This window comes from Ostrinia nubilalis, chromosome 3 (assembly GCF_963855985.1).
Source record: "Ostrinia nubilalis chromosome 3, ilOstNubi1.1, whole genome shotgun sequence".
Lineage (NCBI taxonomy): Eukaryota > Metazoa > Arthropoda > Insecta > Lepidoptera > Crambidae > Ostrinia > Ostrinia nubilalis.
Genome location: NC_087090.1, coordinates 11,105,171 through 11,125,655, shown reverse-complemented (window position 1 = coordinate 11,125,655; position 20,485 = coordinate 11,105,171). Strand labels below are relative to the sequence as shown.

Sequence of the window (20,485 nt, the reverse complement as noted above, 5' to 3'; positions counted from 1 at the left end):
CTCTGGGTATAGATGAACTACACCGAACCGTCTCACCCGTGGTGGTGGAAAGATCGCAAATATTACTCGGAATTGATGACAGCGCCCTCCTGCAAATGACATTTTTCAGTAGTTTCCGACGTGGCAAAAATCGGAACTATTAATAACAGAGTATTGACGGTGGCGCAGGTTCAGTGTAGGACATCTATACTATTTATACCGAATCGCACTTTTTTAAGTAATCGCATTGACTACATCACTAAAGTTTTATAATCTGTGCGAGTGACTGACGACTGTTGTTTGTCATTTGCTGATTTTTCTGTGATGGTGGAAAACTAGTGTGAATAATTTTTATTTAACAATACATTGTAGTATCTAAGTATTGGAATTGTTGAAAGTCTCTTGATTTGAAACTTTGTAAGATATTAGTCCAACTAGTGAAAGTTTTGCACTTGACACTTACTGCTGAGGCTTAAAAAGAAAGACAAAAAATTCTTTGTGTTGTTACGCGTAATAAAAATCATCTCTATTCTACGTAAGTAATATTAAATTGGTCTTGGGTTTTTATATACATTTTACTGTCAATATGTATTTACTTGTGCATTTCTACCTTGGGTACTGAAGGTCTATGAATGAATCACTGACACACCAATAATAGGGCTACTTCAAATTAATTGTTAGTTTATCATTTGGTTCCATTGAATTGATTGAATGTTATTAAAGCGCTACGATTTTTTTGTTTGTGTGGCAATTATGTTGAATATGTAACTTTTCTAATTAATTAGTGTTATTTACCTTTTTTTATCTTAATTATTTGCAGGATCATGACTTCTGGACCATATAATTATTCTTATATTTTTAAGTACATCATTATTGGTGATATGGGAGTTGGAAAGTCATGTCTTTTACATCAATTTACTGATAAAAAATGTAAGTAATTTTGTTTTTATTTATCCTTTATTTATTTTGAATGTGCCTACTGACAACATTATCTACCTGTGTGTGAAATATTTATGTACTGGATAATTTACATAAGTTGGCCGTTCCAAATATCGAGACTGCATAAGATTGGTAATTAATTTTTGGGAACATGCATTAAACTTTTCAATAAATTACCAATAAATCGTAGAATTGCCCATTCTTAAATTTAAAACACATGTTGAGGTAAAGGTAAGAAATTAATCACATTTATCAGTGATTATTTCATAATGTAACCTAACCTTAGTACTAACACATATCATAAAAGAGAACACCGGCTTGTGTACAGCCACATATTTTAAACATTTTGATATCATACATTAATTTAAACATATTTTAGCATAATGAGTTTAGAATTTTTCTTTCTTTTCCGTGATGCCCATAACATATTGTTTTGATTTCAAGTGTCAAATAGGCCCTTGGGCCACCCCTAACCCGCCTATTTAGTTTTATACATACATAAATGATTTTATTTACCAAGATTAATCACATTTACCAAGACATGAAGTAATTATCATAATAACCGGCAGTAATTAATTTATTAATCATTTTCACATTCATCACAATATAATATACTGTAAACTCATGGAAAAGAGACTGATAATAGTGACTGAGTTTCTTGCGCTGCTTTGTCTAAGCACTGGCCCATTTAGTGTGTGTTACTGCAGCGGCATGGTGATGCTGATCAAGATGTGCATATATTTATTAACCCTTTCACGCATATGGGACACATTTGTCCCCGCATAGTTTTTACGATTTACAGTAATACTAGTTAAGTTAAACCCTTGGTAGTTTAATATTCTTAAATTTTTTTATTATCTTTCATGATTATGCGCTATAAATAATGAAAAACGCGATTCCTTGTGTAAAAAAATACTGGCACAAAATGTGAAAAAAAAATTCGTTAGACGTCAAAATTAAAAAATATTTTAATATTACTTAGCGGCTGTTTGGCCATTACTTTTCTTCCGATTTACATTCACTAATAAGTATAATTATCGTTTTATTACATATTTTCCATTTTCTTCGTATGTATAATGAATATTATGTGAAAATCTGTATTGGGACACGGGTGTCCCTATGTGCGTCAAAGGCAACTTGGTTCTTACTAAGGATATTGTTTGCTTCGTTATAATTTTTATGTTTATATTGATGTTTTATTTATAATTTATACATATTTTTTGTAAATAATTTGTCTGCAAATCGACTTGAAGAAATTTCGCTCAGGAAAGACGAATTTTAGAAGTCATGATGACTGAAAATAGTGACAACAAGGATTTCCTCCCTGATGAAAGGGTGTCTACTGCTGGACAGAGGCTTCCCTGAGGATTTTCACAACAATCGTTCCTGTGCTGCTCGTATACATGAATGTACATGAGCAGCACAGGAACATGAGGCCTGCCACAGTGCGTCTTCCTATACGTGGGCGCCACTCGAGAAATTTTCTGCCCAAACGGCCATCACTTCTGGGAGCTATGTGCCCTGCCCATTGCCGCGATAGTTTGGTAATTATGCGAGCTATGTCTGTTACTTTGAGTCTCCTGCGTACTTCCTCATCACCCTTTGGGTGACTTTGAGCCTTCTCATAAAGCCCACAGTGAAGGAACACGTCTCCGTTCCGTGCGTCATCGCCGCCAAGCCAACACACATTGGTCAAAGACTTTCAGTCAAAGGTCTTGAGACACTGCGGTATTTTGGGTAAAAAGATGTCGCGAAGCCTCTCGGATGTTGTCCCCCCAAGTAAGATTCAACGATTGTAGTCACGGCACGGCTGAGACCTTGGAAGACCTAGAATCAATGCTCTATGGCCTCAGTACAGGCTTTCAATAAATGGGATTCAAAATAAACATGGACAACACGAAAAAATTATGTCAAATATCCGTGTGACACGCACTCCTCTGCACGCTGGAGACTCTACACTCGAAGTTGTTCTTGAAACAAACAATTTAGTTAGGTAGGTCTAACTTCAAGAAAGAAGTCTATGATGAGATGAGGATCAAATATAAAAATACGTAAGATATGATGCTATCTATTTTAAATTTCTTATTACCTATAAATATTAAAAATAAGCTTATTGATTAGATGTGCATTTTTAGTGTGATTTGTATTTATTTTGCAATAAAAGCGTCGAAGTATTTTATTTTCAATATATGAGGGAATGTATACCTTAACGCATATAGGGACATATGTGTCCCCGACTGAAAAACACTGAAATACATAGCACTTATATTTTCTGTCCTACTTTTATGTTTAATTAGACTTAAATAAATAGATATAACTAAAGAAAAAAGAATTTTATGGTTTGGAATAGTTATAAGCGTGTAAGGGTTAAAAAGTTAGTGCCTTATAATTATTATCCTGTAATAGTGCCGTAAATGTAGAATTTGTGCCCTATAAGGTTTAGGAGTAAGTGCAGGTTGATAAATAAAATAACGAGTGGACTGTATAAAATTAGAATCTATTTGATTTAAAGAATAATGGGACATTTTGTTTGTATGAACTCCATCCCTAGAACTGTTAGCACTTTAATACCTACCTTATATGATTGTACTATAACATCGTATTATAATTCGATTAAATTAATTTTAACCTACTTCAAACGATGCTCGACCCTACAAAAACTTGACCCGGACAACTTAACCCCTACGACAAGTCTACCACTGTGACAATTTGACTCCAAAATATTCAACTATGCAAACCATTATATTATATTGTATTATATTATATTGCAAACCATTTAGCTCCATCAATCAATGCCTGAACTGAATCTATAATAAGTGCTCAGAGTAGTCGCAGGGGTTGACGTGTCGCAGGGGTTGACGTGTCGCAGTGGTCGACTTGTAACAGGGGTCGAGTTGTAATAGAGATCGACTTGTCGCAGGGGTCGAGTTGTCCGGGTCGAGTTTTCTTAACGCTCAAGCAGTCGTGATACCGTTTGATATAACTTTTTTCTGAGACATGTCACACTTGAGCTGTTGTATAATAAAATTATAGTATTAGCATGGTCTATCATATAAAGTAGGTATTAACCCGGCGAGGATGTGGAGGGGTCAATTTGACCCCGTGCTTCATATTTTTGTGTACAGTTATTTATCCCGTAGCCGTGTGCTGTTGAACGTCTCAGTAGCTGGAGTAATTGAACTCTGCTACCCTTTGCACGCCACTAGTGAGTCAACCATCGCTGGTGAAAGAAAATAGACGTGCGAAAACGTAAAAATGACGAAATTTTGCCAAAATAACATTGCTCTATTTTGTTAAGAATGAGCTAATTTGTGCCCTAGAAGACTAATTATGAATAACTAATGATATAATATATTGATTACTAGAAAATACTAATTAATATTATGAAATATGATGAAATTGCTTTTTTGTTACAAGATAACGCAAATTTCACTATTTTTTAGAGTGTTAGAATATCTCTATTATTTAAACATGTATATGGCTATTGGTGAATTTTTTAATTTAAATCCATTAACTACTAACTATTACTTAAGTTTCTTGATAAATATTACTTTAATTACCGCTTAAAATAGGGAAAATCTACAAATCAAATACAGGGTCATAAAGACCCTCCACATCCTCGACTTATACCTTTTGTACCACATCGTATAGCATACGTTACATTCCCTCTAATATGGTCGAGTGAAGCGATGGCTGGTTCACTCGTCATGTCTGTGAACAGGCGCTGCTTTCGGGGACTGGTCAATCCAAGTTATTCAAATTTATGCGAGTCATTTCTACTAGTACCTTAATATGTAAGTCTAGATATTAGCACGTCACTACCTTGTTTAATATACCACGCAATCTTGTATACCCATTCTTATGATACACCATACAAGAATGCATGGTAAATTCAGTGAACTGCTCCTGAATCGAATGTACCTACTACTACTATTTCTATTTAGGTATTTATATTAACCGGCAGACAGTGGTGACTGAGTTTGTTGCGGCGCTTCTTCTCAGCACTTGCCAAATGTTGGTCTCGAAGCGCTGGTAGGGTAAAAAGATTATGAGACATGTAGAGGCTCCTTAAGAGCAAAATGACGATTTGTAAGAACTATTTATTAGTCTAAACAAATAAAGAAATTTTGACTTTGACTTTGACATCCTCGCCGGGTTAAAGTGCTACAGTTCTGGGGACGTTTTGTCCCATTGTTCTTTACAATAGCAACCGTTTAGTGCAAAATCTTTGAAGAATGCCTCAGGGTTGTCTTTGTGGATGTTCGCTTGCGAACCGAACATTACTCGTCCGTTCGCTGAATGCTCGCCGCCCGCTCGCTGCTCCCTCCGGTCACGCCGCCCGCGGGCAATGTCCGTGCGTAGACAGTAACCGCAGCGGCATGATTTTTAACTATTATTATATTATTTTGTCACTAGCTTTCCGCCCGCGGCTTCGCCCGCGTGCAATTTTGTCTGTCACAGAAAAACTTTATCGCGCGCGTCCCTGTTTCAAAAACCGGGATAAAACTATCCTATGTCCTTTCCTGGGACTCAAACTATCTACCTGCCAAATTTCATCAAAATCGGTTTAGTGGTTTAGGCGTGAAAGAGAGACAGACAGACAGAGTTACTTTCGCATTTATAATAATTATTAGTATAGAAGTATAGATTAATTCTGTATGAATTCATGGTATAGGCAATAGGCATCTGCCACTGCAATCACAGCGCCTTTCTTATGTGGTTGAAGAGCTAGAGGCTGTTTTTTATATTCACAGAAACCCATATAATTCATATGCGTTTTTTTGGAATAATGACTATGGCACAAATTGGCACTAATCATAGCGCTCCTGCTGACAAAAAATCGTATCCATCAAGTCGTTCTGAAGATAATTATGGAAATCTGCGAAACGTTACCCCAGCGGCATTTGCAATTACTCAAAAACTACAGGGGGCACAAATGCCGCTGCTTGAACAAGGAAAGGCACAAATACAATCTATCTTTTGAGCTATTTTAAATTTGTCTATAGATAAAAATTATGCTGCTGCGGTTACGTTTTCAAGAGTTTGAAAGAGAGACTGAGTTTGTTCCGGCGTTTCTTCTCAGCACTTGCCATATGTTTGTCTCGAAGCGCTGGTAGGGCCCAAAAGATAAGTAACATATCTATAAGGGCTAGCTTTTTTTTATTTACGATATTTTGACGTTATGAACGTGAACCAGAGGTCTAAATTGAATAAAATGTTTTTGATTGATTTTTTTGAAGCATTACCGCAGCGGAATCTTATTTTCTCCAATTACTCCTAAACCTTATTGGGCACAAATTCTAGATTTGCAGCACATTCACAGGATATTATAAGGCACTAACTTTTCCATATATGCACATCTTGATCAGCGTCACCATGGACGCTGCGGTAACGCACGCACACCCCATTTATAGTCCCGAAGCAATAGTAAGAAGGTAGGGTTATTACTTCGACGTCTAAAAGAGGCTTTTAAAAGCCTACTTGCAAAAGTAAAAACCGTAGATAGAAAATTTTACTCAAAAATACATTCCTTTATTTTTTAATAGTTTTTGCCCGCGGCTTCACCTGCGTGAAATTTCATTTGTCACAGATCGTCATAAATTATAGCCTAATGTTATTCTGAGTTATTTTTGTAAATTAATTTAGAATGTATACTGTAACACTGCCAGACATATAAAGGAAGGTCAATAGGTCTAATCCCACCGTCTTTTTTTTAAAGCTATCAATCTTCTTTCTTCATCCGTCGGTTGTCAGCAAAGTGACCCCTTAGGTCCCGCTCTTTTCAGCTTAGCCATTCATCCTACCATTTCGTCGCTAAATTCTAAATTAAACTTATGGGTTATAAAAAATAATTCTGTAAAGTTTCATCAAAATCCGTTCAATAGTTTTTGCGTGAAAGAGTAACAAACATCCATACAAACTTTCGGATTAAAATATTAGTAGGATAGAAAGAGAACTGTATTCAAAGATTTCCAAAAATTCTACCATACCATAGTATTTTTTGTAATATAATTAAAACATGCTTCATGGACCAAATACAAAGTAGCTGGCTTAAGAAAATTAATGACCTACTAATATGATAGACATGATTACCTTTTTTCCATTTTTACAAGCTTTATTAGGCCAGTAGAATAAGATTTTAAATCGGAAATAATTCCTACAAAAGATTTTATTGCTTTAATGGCTTCATTGGTTGCCTATTAAGACTCTCCGAGGTTTTCGACTTCGACGGAGTTGTGCTTAAGTCGTGGGGGCCCCCGAAAGGGGCGCTTTTTCGGTTTTCCGGTTATACCGCATAAAGGACTTACCCTATCGAAAAGTGGTCTTCCTGACGGTTAAAGGGCATTTAATCCTGTATTAAATAAGACCAAATTCATATATTTTGGACAAAGCGTTCTCGTGCAAATGTTCGGCAAAGTAGAAAATATGTTAATTAATGACCCTCTCCACGTCCAATAGCTCGTCTCCCGTACGCTCCCAAGCCTTGTAAAGGGTCGCCTTAACCAGCGTATCTCTGTCAAGGCTCACGAGTTGGATTCGCTTATCCTTGTTCGTCCCAGCCGTTCCTTAACTGCGGTTGCTGCACCTCTTCCTGGCACTCTCCTGAACGACTCTGTGTTACCTTACCTAATGTGGCTGCCCCTCTTCCTTGTACCCTCCTGTACGATTGCATTGCTTAGCCATATGCCTGGTCCAAGGCTCGACGCCACAAAATCAACTTCTCACGCGTGAAAATAGTTTAAATACTATTTTCCATGCTTGCAACATTTTTCTTTACTGCTTCGCCTCTATTAGTCGTAGAGTGATTGTATATATTCTATAGCCTTCCTCAATTTATGAGCAACACAAAAATAATTATTTCAATCAAACTAGAAATTCTTGAGATTAGCGCGTTCAAACAAACAATCAAAAACTCTTCAGCGTTTTAATATGAACTTGTTGTTGTTGATTTTTGGCGTCAAACCTTAGACCAGGCATACGGCTAGGCAACGTAGTCGTGCAGGAGGATACAAGGAAGAGGAGCAGCCACAGTAGGTAACACAGAGTCGTTCAGGTGAGTGCCAGGAAGAGGTGCAGCAACCGCAGTTAAGGAACGGCTGGGACGAACAAGGATAGGTGAATCCAGCTCGTATGCCTTGATAGGGTTACACTGGTTGAGGCGCTCCTTTTCAAGACTTGGAAGCCTGCGGGTAACGAGCCATTGGACGCGGAGAGGGTCATTAATTATATACACATATTTTCTACTTTACCGAACATTTGCACGAGAACGGTTTGTTCAAAACATATGAATTTGGTCTTATTTAATGCAGGATTAAATACCCTTCAACCGTCAGGAAGACCACTTTTCGATAGGGTAAGCCCTTTACGCGGTATAACCGGAAAACCGAAAAAGCGCCCCTTTCGGGGGCCCCCACCACTTAAGCACAACTCCGTCGAAGTCGAAAACCTTGGAGAGTCTTTATGGGCAACTAATGAAGCCATTAAAGCACTAAAATCTTTAGTAGGAATTATTTCCGATTTAATTCATTTTTGTGTTTAATTCTACTGGCCTATACAGGGTGACTGGAACTGAACCCGCCATAGCTAATACGCGTATAGAGGATGTCATTTGTTAATTATTGAACCCTACTTTCAATGGCTAAAGTTTTATAGTTTAGGAGATATGTAAATTTTTATACCTTTTTCAGATTTTTCCGAAATTTGACCTAAAAACTGCTTCAATTTTTTTTCTCGCGTTATTTCAACAGTTTTTTTTATTTGATATTAATATCGACTATGTCTTTATTTAAATAAAATAAATTTCTGATCCAGATAATGATTGAATAGCTAGTTACGAGCCGCCAAAGTCTAACAAAAGTACAAACCACGATAAAAAATTCTACTTCGAATTCAATTGAAACAAAATTTAATGGTGATAATGGATTGCCAATGATCTTAAAAATATCTCTAGCTTCTCTTCTTTCCCAATGATATATCACACGTTGTAATTAGATATTGAAATTTGTCAAACATTCAAAGTTTATGGAAGAAAATGGAGTAATAATACAAAAAATATCCATACAAAGTTGATTTTGAATTTTTTTAAACTCTTTTCTTCATAATGTGATTATTATTTTTAAATTCATTTTTCAAAAAGCACACAAAAATAGTTATGAAAAGGAGTATAGCAGAAAATGTGAGATGTTTGAAGAAACTTTGTATAGATATTTTCGTATTATTACTTCATTTTCTTCCATAAACTTTGATTTTTTGATAAATTTCAATATCTAATTACTACGTGTGATATATCATTGGAAAGAAGAGAAGGTAGAGATATTTTTAAGATCATTGGCAATCCATTATCACCATTAGTTTTTATTTAAATCGAATTCAAACTTGAATTTTTTATCGTGGTTTGTACTTTTGTTGAACTTTGACGGCTTGTCTTGTAACTAGTTATTGAATCATAATCTAGATCTGAAATTTATTTTATATGACTAAAGGTTTATTCGATATTAGTATCAAATAAAAAAATCGGTTAAAATCATGCGAGAAAAAAAAATTAAGCAGTTTTTAGGTCAAATTTCGGAAAAATCTGAAAAAAGTATAAAAATTTACATATCTCCTAAACTATAAAACTTTAGTCATGGAAAGTAAGGTTCAATAATTAGCAAATGACCTCCTCTATACGCGTATTAGCTATGGCGGGTTCAGTTCCAGTCACCCTGTATATTGTTGACTTCACTTGTTAGTATGTGTGGGACAAATCTTGCAACTGAATTTAAGACCAGTTCTCCTCAACCGATTGAGCTGAAATTTGGTATACTTATGTAAGTACGATGACAATGCAATATTATGGTACCATTGAGCTGGTCTGATGATGGAGTCGGGAGGTGGCCATAGGAACTCCTAAACAAAACGGCGGAAACTCATCGAGTTTGGGTTCGTTGGATTTGTCTTTTCGATCACTTTAGTGTTAGATAATGTCCAGGGTCCTGAGATTAAGATATAACTAAAAAGTGTAAAATAAAATTATAATAAAAATAAACTTTTTTAAAAACAAGCTTTTATTCTGAATCTCGAAAGCTTGTAGCGCAAACAGAGAAAAAGAGGAATAAATTCCATGCGCGATACAAACTTTCGAAATTCAGAATAAAAGCTTGTTTTTAAAAAAGTTTATTTTTATTATATTTTTTTATCTGCAATCGACTTGGGTCATAATCAGCCCCCCTAGACAAGTTACACTTTTTAATCAATTCGAAAATCGAATCCATCAAAACTCCATACAAAATAAAAGGCCTTTCGACTACTTTTCGACTGGTTTGCGATTCTAATTGCACTTTGTCTAGACTTCTTATGGAGGGGTATTTCAGTAAATTCTCTCCCTCAGTATTCATTCATTCATGATTGATTACCCGATTTTTTTTATCATGACATCATTCCTATAGGACATTAGTCCTTTAATAGTCCCAGATATTAATCTTGTCACGTACACAAGGTTAAAACACAGCATTTCAGTCAAAGCAAAAAGAGTATGTTTGTAAGTAAAACGTGGTAAAACTCATACTATCAGTTATTAGACCTAGAGGAATGACATCTCACGTCACAATAAAAAATGTTCAGCTAGTCATGTAGCAATTTTTCATATCGATTTTCTCGTTAATTATTCGTCGTATTCGGTTTTATATTAATAATCGAGCTTTTATAGATATTTGTGAGGTACATCTGAGGTACTAAAATATAATGATAAATATTACAAAACCATAACTTGTATCGTCCAATTTCAGCATACACCCGCCAACCTGATATCAGATTCACAATTTTCTTTGGCCGGCTACTTCACTTTTCGTCCATTTTGTCAGATGCCCTTTGTTAGAGAGGTTTCATACTTATAATTAGGTAACCTTAATGATCAATGCAATATAACACAGAATGTATTACAATTTTAACAGATTTTCAGAATTTTCGGAAATCTTTGAATTCAGATTTCTTTCTTTTCAAAAATAAAAGAATGTTTTCTTTGAGTGAAATATTTAAGGCTTCCACAGACCAAACGCAGGTGAGAAGCAGTGCGGGTCAGTTGCAGCGCGGCTGAGGCACACTGAAAGCAGCGCAGTTTCAAAGCAGTTGCAACGCGGGCGGTTGTCAAAAATTTAAATATTCGAAAACCGCTTTCAACGCGCTGCTACCGCCCTGCGTCCGGTGTGTCATGCTAATATGGCCGCCATAGTAATACAACAGCGCGGGCCCGCGTTCGCGCCGCTTCTGTCTCGCACCCGCGCCGCCTCGTTTGTCGTTCGGCAGTTGAAGTGCGGCGCGGTTGGAGCGCGGGCCCGCGTTCAAATTTGGTGTGACACACTTCAATGAGTTTCTTGTATTACAACTTGCGCGGGCCCGCATTCAAACTGCGCTGCTACTGCCCCGCGTTTGGTCTGTGGAAGCCTTTAGAGTAGGATTTCGATCCAGGCGGCACACTATGGATCGAAATTGCGATTTATGGACATAGCGATTTTTTTCACAATTTCTATTTGAAAAAATTACCTATCGATAGCTTACGTTATTCTGATGAATAAATGCTGCACAAGTTTTTCTCTAAAACCAATAGTTTGGCTGGAAAAAAATATTTTCCACTTTCGTTGTATGGAATGAAACATAAAGTGGTCGATTTCGACTAAGCCTTGACAGATCTTGCTTTGAAACTACTTGAGCCTTGTTTTATGGCTTGTTGACTATAATCCTACGCAATCAGCGCGCCCAAAGTTGCCCGTTCATAAGTTATGAGGTTCTGAAATTTTTTTAAAAAGTAAGTAAAAGTGACTTTTTTTTGGAATATCTTTAAAGGTTTAACGAAAATATAAAGATTCTATACGTTAATAATGTGAATTAACCTTAAATTACTGCTAAAAACGCATTTTAATAAAATTAAAAGGAATAAAATCAGCGATATTTTTTTCACAATTTCTGTTTGAAAAAAATACCTTTCGATAGGGTATGTTATTCTGATGAATAAATATTATGAAACGTTTTTCTCTAAAACCAATAGTTTGGCTGGAAAAAAATATTTTCCATTTTCGTTGTATGGAATGAAACATAAAGTTGTCGATTTCGACTAAGCCTTGACAGATTTTGCTTTGAATCTACTTGAGCCTTGATCTATGGCTTGTTGACTATAATCCTACACTAACAGCGCGCGCACAAAGTTGCCCGTTCAGAAGTTATGAGGTTCCGAAAAATGAAAATTAAAGTAAGTAAAAGTATCTTTTTTTGGGACATATCTTTAAAAATTCAACTAAAACATGAAAATTCTATACTTTAGTAATGTAATTAACCTTTCTCTTGTCGTCTTATCTAAAGAAAAGTCAATTTTACTTACTTTAATTTTAATTTTTCGGAACCTCATAACTTCTGAACGGGCAACATTGTGCGCGCGCTGTTAGTGTAGGATTATAGTCAACAAGCCATAGATCAAGGCTCAAGTAGATTCAAAGCAAAATCTGTCAAGGCTTAGTCGAAATCGACCACTTTGTTTCATTCCATACAACGAAAATGGAAAATATTTTTTTCCAGCCAAACTATTGGTTTTAGAGAAAAACGTTTCATAATATTTATTCATCAGAATAACATACCCTATCGATAGGTATTTTTTTCAAACAGAAATTGTGAAAAAAATATCGCTGCTTTTATTCCTTTGAATTTTATTAAAATGTGTTTTTAGCAGTAATTTAAGGTTAATTCACATTATTAACGTATAGAATCTTTATATTTTCGTTAAATCTTTAAAGATATTCGAAAAAAAAGTCACTTTTACTTACTTTTTTTAAAAAATTCAGAACCTCATAACTTGTGAACGGGCAACTTTGGGCACGCGCTGATAGCGTACGATTATAGTCAATAAGCCATAAAAAAAGGCTCAAGAAGTTTCAAAGCAAGATCTGTCAAGGCTTAGTCGAAATCGACCACTTTATGTTTCATTCCATACAACGAAAATGGAAAATATTTTTTTCCAGCCAAACTATTGGTTTTAGAGAAAAACTTGTGCAGCATTTATTCATTAGAATAACGTAACCTATCGATAGGTAATTTTTGCAAATAGAAATTGTGAAAAAAATCGCTATGTCCATAAATCGCAATTTCGATCCATAGTGCGGCAATACAAAATTCCACCCTGTATAACCTATGTCTCTGCTTGACCTGGATAAAATTAAGTGAATAAATAAACACAACATTACTAAAATATAATATTTTGTTACAGTTATGGCCGACTGTCCTCATACTATTGGTGTAGAATTTGGGACTCGAATAATTGAAGTAGCTGGACAAAAAATCAAATTGCAAATTTGGGATACTGCAGGACAAGAAAGATTCAGAGCTGTCACTCGTTCATACTACAGAGGTGCAGCTGGTGCTCTAATGGTTTATGATATAACGAGAAGGTAAAACAGCTGTTATTTTAAATAAATAATATTCATTCACATTCTGATGAACCTTATGATTTACCATTGATTAATTTTCAAAGACAGGAATTATTTATTTTCCAAATTCAAATATATTACTATGGTCCCGATGTACTATAGTCCCAATTTTGTTTTCGTTATGTATTAATATTTTATGCTTATTTTGTACCAAGGTTACGAAAAATGAAAGGAGCTGGCAAAAAAAAAACAGAATCGCCAGAGTTTTCATATGTGCCGTTTTAATAGGCACAGTATGTTCATCAAGAATATACCTATTTTTACAAAAACGATATTTTGAATGTTCAATCATTTGTAAATTCGATATTTTGATCGTTCGAAGAAACGTGTTCGATATTTTGATTTTCGATCATTTTTTATTCGACATGGCGGAGGTAACCCAGTTAAAAGGGCGCACCGCTGGGCGTAACAACAAGTTAAAACGGTGATAAATACCTGTCCTTGAGTTTAACTCATATCTAAAAAAAAATTGTTGCGCCTTTTTAACTGGGCAGAATTTTATGTAGGTACAACATACATCGTCTCTACGAGCTAGGAAAACCTTGGGGGAGGCCTTTGTCCAGCAGTGGACGTCATTTGGCTGAAACGAACGAACGAACGAACAACATACATAAATGTACGCCAATAAAGACCAAACATTTTGGGTCCGTGACCGAGTCCCCCAGTGTTCGACGCACCCGTGGTCGACGCCCGCGATTTAAATTAATTTAATGTCATATTTTTTCGGCTTTTGCACTAAGTACAGTCAACGAAAACTAATGAAAAAACAATGATGATGACTAAGTAAAAGATGTGATTTAATTCCTATTAATTGTTATTTATGTTATTATTACAAAAAATGCTGTATTTAATTTTTTGTTATAAATACTTAAAACTTTTATAATTTAAAATTTTATTTGTAGTTAGTTACAAAATAAAACCTATCATTTTTTGTAGGAATCACTATGGTAAAATATATTAAACATTTATTTGTACGATCAATATAAATATTTATACGTTTATAAACATTTTTGTGCCTGACTGTACATTTGATTAAAAATTGCTTCTAATCAAATTTCACTGACCGGGGGCGTCGACCACGGGTGCGTCGAACACTGGGGGAGTCGGCCACGGACCCAACATTTTAGGCGACCCGAAGGGCACCTAGTACCTACATATTTTTTCATTGCAGAAAAAACTGATTTGATAACAATAACAATAACTGTCATTTCACATTCTTAGGTCAACTTACAATCATTTAAGTAGCTGGCTTACAGACACACGTAACTTGACTAATCCCAGCACTGTGATATTCTTAATCGGGAACAAATCGGATTTAGATGGTCAGAGAGATGTTACATATGAAGAAGCTAAACAATTTGCTGATGAGAATGGCTTAATGTTCGTCGAAGCTAGTGCCAAGACGTGAGTAAAATTATTATTGATTTCACCATTGTATTTATTTATTTATTTAAAACTTACATGCACATAAAAAACAGTACTTAAGGCGTATGACAAATGCGTCAGAATAAAATACTAGTGACCGATCGAATATTCGTTTTCGGCCAAAAACCAACCGAAGCTTCGGCCAAACCGAATATCAGAAATACGTGAAGAAGATGGTGACGTATAACGTTTGGATATCTTCGGAGTGAATCGGGTGCACTCATGGTTCCAATCAGACTTGAATCCAATCAGACTTGAACGGACGCGGTATTGTCACGCTGTTTTAAAGTTGTGAAGTGAGTTTACGTTGTAAAGAGTGTCCAGCGGAAATTTTTCAAGTTCAAAATTGAATACAAATAAAGCCAAAGAGTTTTCATTAAGTTTAAAGGCTTCCACAGACCAAACACGGGGCAGTAGCAGTGCAGTTTGAATGCGGGCCCGCGCAAGTTGTAATACAAGAAACTCTTTGAAGTGTGTCACACCAAATTTAAACGCGGGCCCGCGCTGTTGTACCTATTACTATGGCGGCCATAAATTAGCATGACACACCGGACGCAGGGCGGTAGCAGCGCGTTGATTGAACCGTCCGCGTTGCAACTGCTTTGAAACTGCGCTGCTTTCAGTGTGCCTCAGCCGCGCTGCAACTGACCCGCACTGCTTCTGACCCACGTTTGGTCTGTGGAAGCCTTTATTGTTTCAAAATAGAGTATAAAATAATGCGGATTCGAAATACGCCATGAGTCACTGGTCGGGAGCCCACAGAGCGTTCGCAGTTGGGCAATATCTTTATAGTGTTGCCGATAATTCGCACACATACCACAAGCTGCTGAAATAAACAGTGCATACGTTTCCTTTTCAGGGGACAGAATGTTGAAGAAGCTTTCCTTGAAACGGCAAAAAAAATATATCAAAGTATTCAGGACGGTCGGTTGGATCTGAACGCGGCGGAGTCGGGCGTGCAGCACAAGCCGGCGTCGCCCGGCCGCCCGCTGGCCGCGCCGCCCGCCGCGCGCGACAACTGCTCGTGCTAACACGCCGCGCGCGACTACTGCTCGTGCTAAGGGCGCTTTCAATTTAGACGTTTCGTGTTGGACGTTTGTCGAGCGTTTGCAGGACCGCACATGGCTAATTGTATGACAATTGCGTCAGAATAAAATTATCAATTACCAATAGTTAGTGTGCGGTCTTGCAAACGCACGACCAACGTGCGACACGAAACGTCTAAATTGAAAGCGCCCTAACACGCCGCGGCGCTCCGCGGTTCTTCTTAACCCTCAACCTTATTTATAGTAAATCGTATTTAATTATTAAGAAATCATTGTTAGTAATAATTGCAATTATTATGAATTCAGTTACTTTCTTTTTATTTTATTTACACTGTTTTAACATTCCACGTTATATTCAAGACTGGACCAATCGATGACTAAAGCCTAGTCCGTGAGCACGTAGAATTTTGTCCAATGAACCCACTACACCCAGCTACCCATCTTTATCGCTCGCGCGTAATTATGTTGCTGTCGCGCTCGCACACTTACTGCGGGTACCCGTCGCACAGTCGCGACAGCAATATAATTACGCGCGAGCGATAAGGATGGGTAGCTTGGGGTCATTGAACAAAATTCTACGTGCTCACGGACCAGGCTTTAGCAAGTATTTATTTATCGGTCCGAAGCAATTTATTTTCCGCATAATATGACCTTAAAGCACTTGGTTTTTATGTAGTCTTCTTGAAGAATGTTTGGTAAAAGATACTAATCAAATAGGTAATCGTGTTTATAGATATTGTTTTGTAAATCATTATGCTGCCTCATTTATTACACTGGAAAATGATGGCATATATTGTTTTATTTACTTCCTCTACTTTATTACTTCTTTAAAGTCGCGCATTAGAAGCACAGTGATAGTGTTATTATTTTCTTTAATTGCCAAAAAGAAACATAATATTCGCTATCCCTCAATCTGTACACAATTTCTAAAATAGATATTAATAGTTCTCAGATTTTATGAGTTATATGTATAAATTTTAATATTCAATCAGGTAGGTACTTATTTTATACTATCAATGTCACCTTAAAATTGAGAATTCCGTCAGATTATAATCAGAAGTAATTAGATTACAATCTAACTTAACCTAACTCACTGTTAGTTTACACTCTCGTGCGTTGTATTAGAGCTGTCAGTGTTCATTCGTCTCCCCGAGTATGCATCAAAAACAAAACACGAGCGGCGTACCCGCCGTACACTTTGTATGCAAACTATCACAGCTACAAAGTACAAACGGTTTTACGAATTGCGTAACAGTCGACGAACTTAAAATATTTATTATAAGTATTGCAACTCATAGAAAGTAACGTAGATGACGTTTAGCCAGTAGTTATAACTAGGTAAAGAAGATTTAGCGTTACGACTGGCAAATACACCTGCGCTTGGCCAGTTATGCACGGCGTTTAATAATTTCAAAATAATCATGAACTTAAAGCATTAGTTTAGCTCATTTTTATGAAAATCCAATTTACAAGTTAATGCTGTTGGCTTTTAGTACATAGATTAACTACTCAATTAATGCTAAAATTTTATTAATCTAAGTTTTAGCATCAATTGGTTTATTCCACTTTGTTCACCCAGGTGAATTAGTGATATAAGTCCACTTGATCAATGAAAAAAGTCGCATCTGTTCACCTGGGTAAATAAATTCCTAGATGAATAAAGACGACTGCTTTAGTCGACTCAATTCACCTGGGTGAAATGGTTCCGAGATGAAAATGAGGACACTAAAAAACAGGGTTCGAGGATATATATCAAGGGATATATATCAAGATATATATCGGATATATATCCGATATATATCAAGCCGGTTTTAATGATATATATCAACTTTTAAAATTTGTTACTGTATTTGTACTTTTTGACATAAGATTTTTATTTTTTTTGTAAATTTTGCCGGATTCAAAAGAAATTTTATGATTTTGCTTTATTTGTCTGATTTTAAGTTTTAAAAACATTAAAAACATGTTAATGCAACACTTATGCAATAGTATTCATGAATAATACAATAAAATAATAGTATGACTTTCATACAAAATTGATATATATCAAAGTTGATATATATCTGATATACAGTCGTGGTCAACTAATTAGGGACGTTATATGACTAAAACACAAGACCGTCTCTCCAGTCCGAAAAAAAAAATCTTCACGAGGCTTTGTAGCTTGTGCCTATTAATAACAAGTAATTTGGCTAGTATTCTAAATATTAAAAGGCCAGAAAAGAAACTAGCTAGTTGCGATCAATATTTTTAAAATAAATAAATCATTGCCACCTACACATTTATTGACCTAGGGATGGACAACTAATTAGGGACACGTAACACTTTCACTGTAAATGTAAATAAATTGGAAATTATTTAAGTGTTTCTTACATAAAAAGTTTTCATTAATAAATATAGAATACAAAACAAAATCATCAAACGTATTTTTATAACCAATATGGTTGGTTTTGTTGGTTATAACCATTTGACATTGGCGCGGCATGGATGCAATCAAATCATTACAGGTTTCTAAAGAAATATTATTCCAAACACCATGAAATGCCACGAAAAGCTGATTTTTAGTGCCAGTACGTTGAGCTGCAACTTTTTCCTTCGTTTCATACCATAAGCTCTATAGGGCTTAAGTCTGAGTTGTTTTCGGGTCAATCTAGTACCGTCACTGACTGTTGCGCTAGGAACGATTAAACAGAGTACGCGGTATGTTTTGGGTCGTTATCGTGTTGAAATGTTCATAAGACTGGTAAGACTTCTTCAGCATACGATAGCATCGTTTTCTCCAATATTTGTTTGTATTGGAATTGCTCAAGTTTAACTTCAGTTCTTTTTATAGGTTACACTCTATGTCCAGAAAAACATCCCCAGATTTTTATATTGCCGCCTGTATGTTTCACCTGCTTCTTCGTTTACTTTGGTATCATTTCGGACTTTACAAGTCGTCGCACGTATTGTCTGTCATCGGATGAAATAAGATTTATCTTGATCTCATCAGAAAACAGCACATTTATCCATTGAGCAAAAGCCTAATGTCCATACTTTCTTGCAAACGCCAATCTTGCTTCTTTGTGTTCCATCTTCAGTAGTGGAACTTTTTGAGGAACTCTTCCTACAAGCTTTGCTTCCACCAGTCGCCTTCTGACGGTCCTCGCAGATACTCCAGCAGTCGGTTCTGGTCCAAAAATCTCGCTCTTGATCAGAACGAAACCCTTAAAGGGGTCTCTTTGCGAGAGTGACCATTCTGCGATCATCTTGTGGGGTTGTTTTTATTGGCTTCTTCCTTCTAGGCATACTTTCTATGGTTTCATGATTTTGAAATAAGCCACTGCATCGTAGATTCATGTTTTTGAACATTTCAGATGATCTGCAATTTACCGGTATGGCCATCCACACTGATAAAGATTGATTATAACTTAGCGCATTGTTGCTTTTCTTTCAGCCCATTACCTTTAATAATTTGATGAGTTTTTAACTCGCAAGATAAGAATATCGCTTTTCAAATTGACGCCGAAATTACAAGTGAACAGAATAAAAGTTATTACTTTTTATTTTTTTTAATTTAGAAGGAAAAACTTAAGCGTCCCTAATTAGGTGGCCAGACCGTCCGTACCATAATTACCGATTCATGTGATTTGATTTAGATTTTTTATTAAGTTAGTAAGTTTTTTTTGTTGTTATTGTATTCTGTTAAATAGAGTACTTGATAGTCAATATGTTTACAAAGTAACAGCCAGTAATATCGAATGAAGCTCACAATAATAGGATATGAACACTTAGTATTGCTTAGTATTCTATCTGTCCCTAATTAGTTGACCACGACTGTATATCATAAATATCCGATATTTTGATATTTATAATAAATATCGGATATTTTCGAACCCTGCTAAAAAATCTATTTTGTTCACCCATAAACCATCAATTGAGTAGTTGAACACTAGCCACTATTTTATTTTCAAAGCCAGTAAATAAAAAAAAAGTTTATTGCTTTTTTTAATATAAACAAAGGAATTACAGGAAACAAAGTTACAATAGTAGTAGGGTTTCAGACAGTGCTAAAATCAGCCTGCTGGTACCTGTTAATCGTTTATTAAATGTGTGTTTTTCTTTAAATTTCAGTATTGGGCTTTCAAATAACACCAAATTGGTGGAGCACCATGTTTGTGTCAGAGGACAATCTTTAGCACCGACGTATATACCACCTCCATGATCTTTAGCCTAGGCGCAGACCACCAACTTTTAGTTGTCCGATAGTTGGGCCCGATTTTATTTTGTATGAAGAATCGGCGGATATCAAATCAGTGTAAAATGTGCGCACTTTCATACAGTAAACCCGACTAGTTAATACCACTTAATACTCCACCAATTAATACTAGACCGATAGTTAATCGGCCAACTATAAGTTCTGCACCTAGGCTAAGTTATTGTCGCGGGAGGTGCGTTTTTTATGACGCCGAGTGTATAAATAACGTTAACCGGCGTTTTAGTACAGTTTGACAGACTTTTGACATTTGTTAAAGTAAGATGGTTCAACCCAAGTAGACTCTGTTGAGAACGTTGCCCAAGCGCAGAATCTGAAAATCGCTACTGATAGGTATTTTAAGAAGAAAAAAAAGAGCATTATTTGATGTAAATATATATATTAAATAT

At 35.9% G+C, this 20,485-nt stretch overlaps 1 protein-coding gene across 1 annotated transcript; it reads left to right on the top strand.

Annotated features, from left to right (window-relative positions):
• The first annotated feature begins 261 nt into the window (after positions 1–261).
• On the top strand, positions 262–16,630 carry LOC135087938 (ras-related protein Rab-14). Its single transcript, XM_063982799.1, has 5 exons — positions 262–514; positions 800–909; positions 13,151–13,331; positions 14,592–14,774; positions 15,655–16,630. Exons 2-5 carry the CDS (start codon positions 804–806, stop codon positions 15,824–15,826), a joined length of 642 nt encoding a protein of 213 aa, XP_063838869.1. The 5' UTR covers positions 262–514; positions 800–803; the 3' UTR covers positions 15,827–16,630.
• Positions 16,631–20,485: the final 3,855 nt, after the last annotated feature.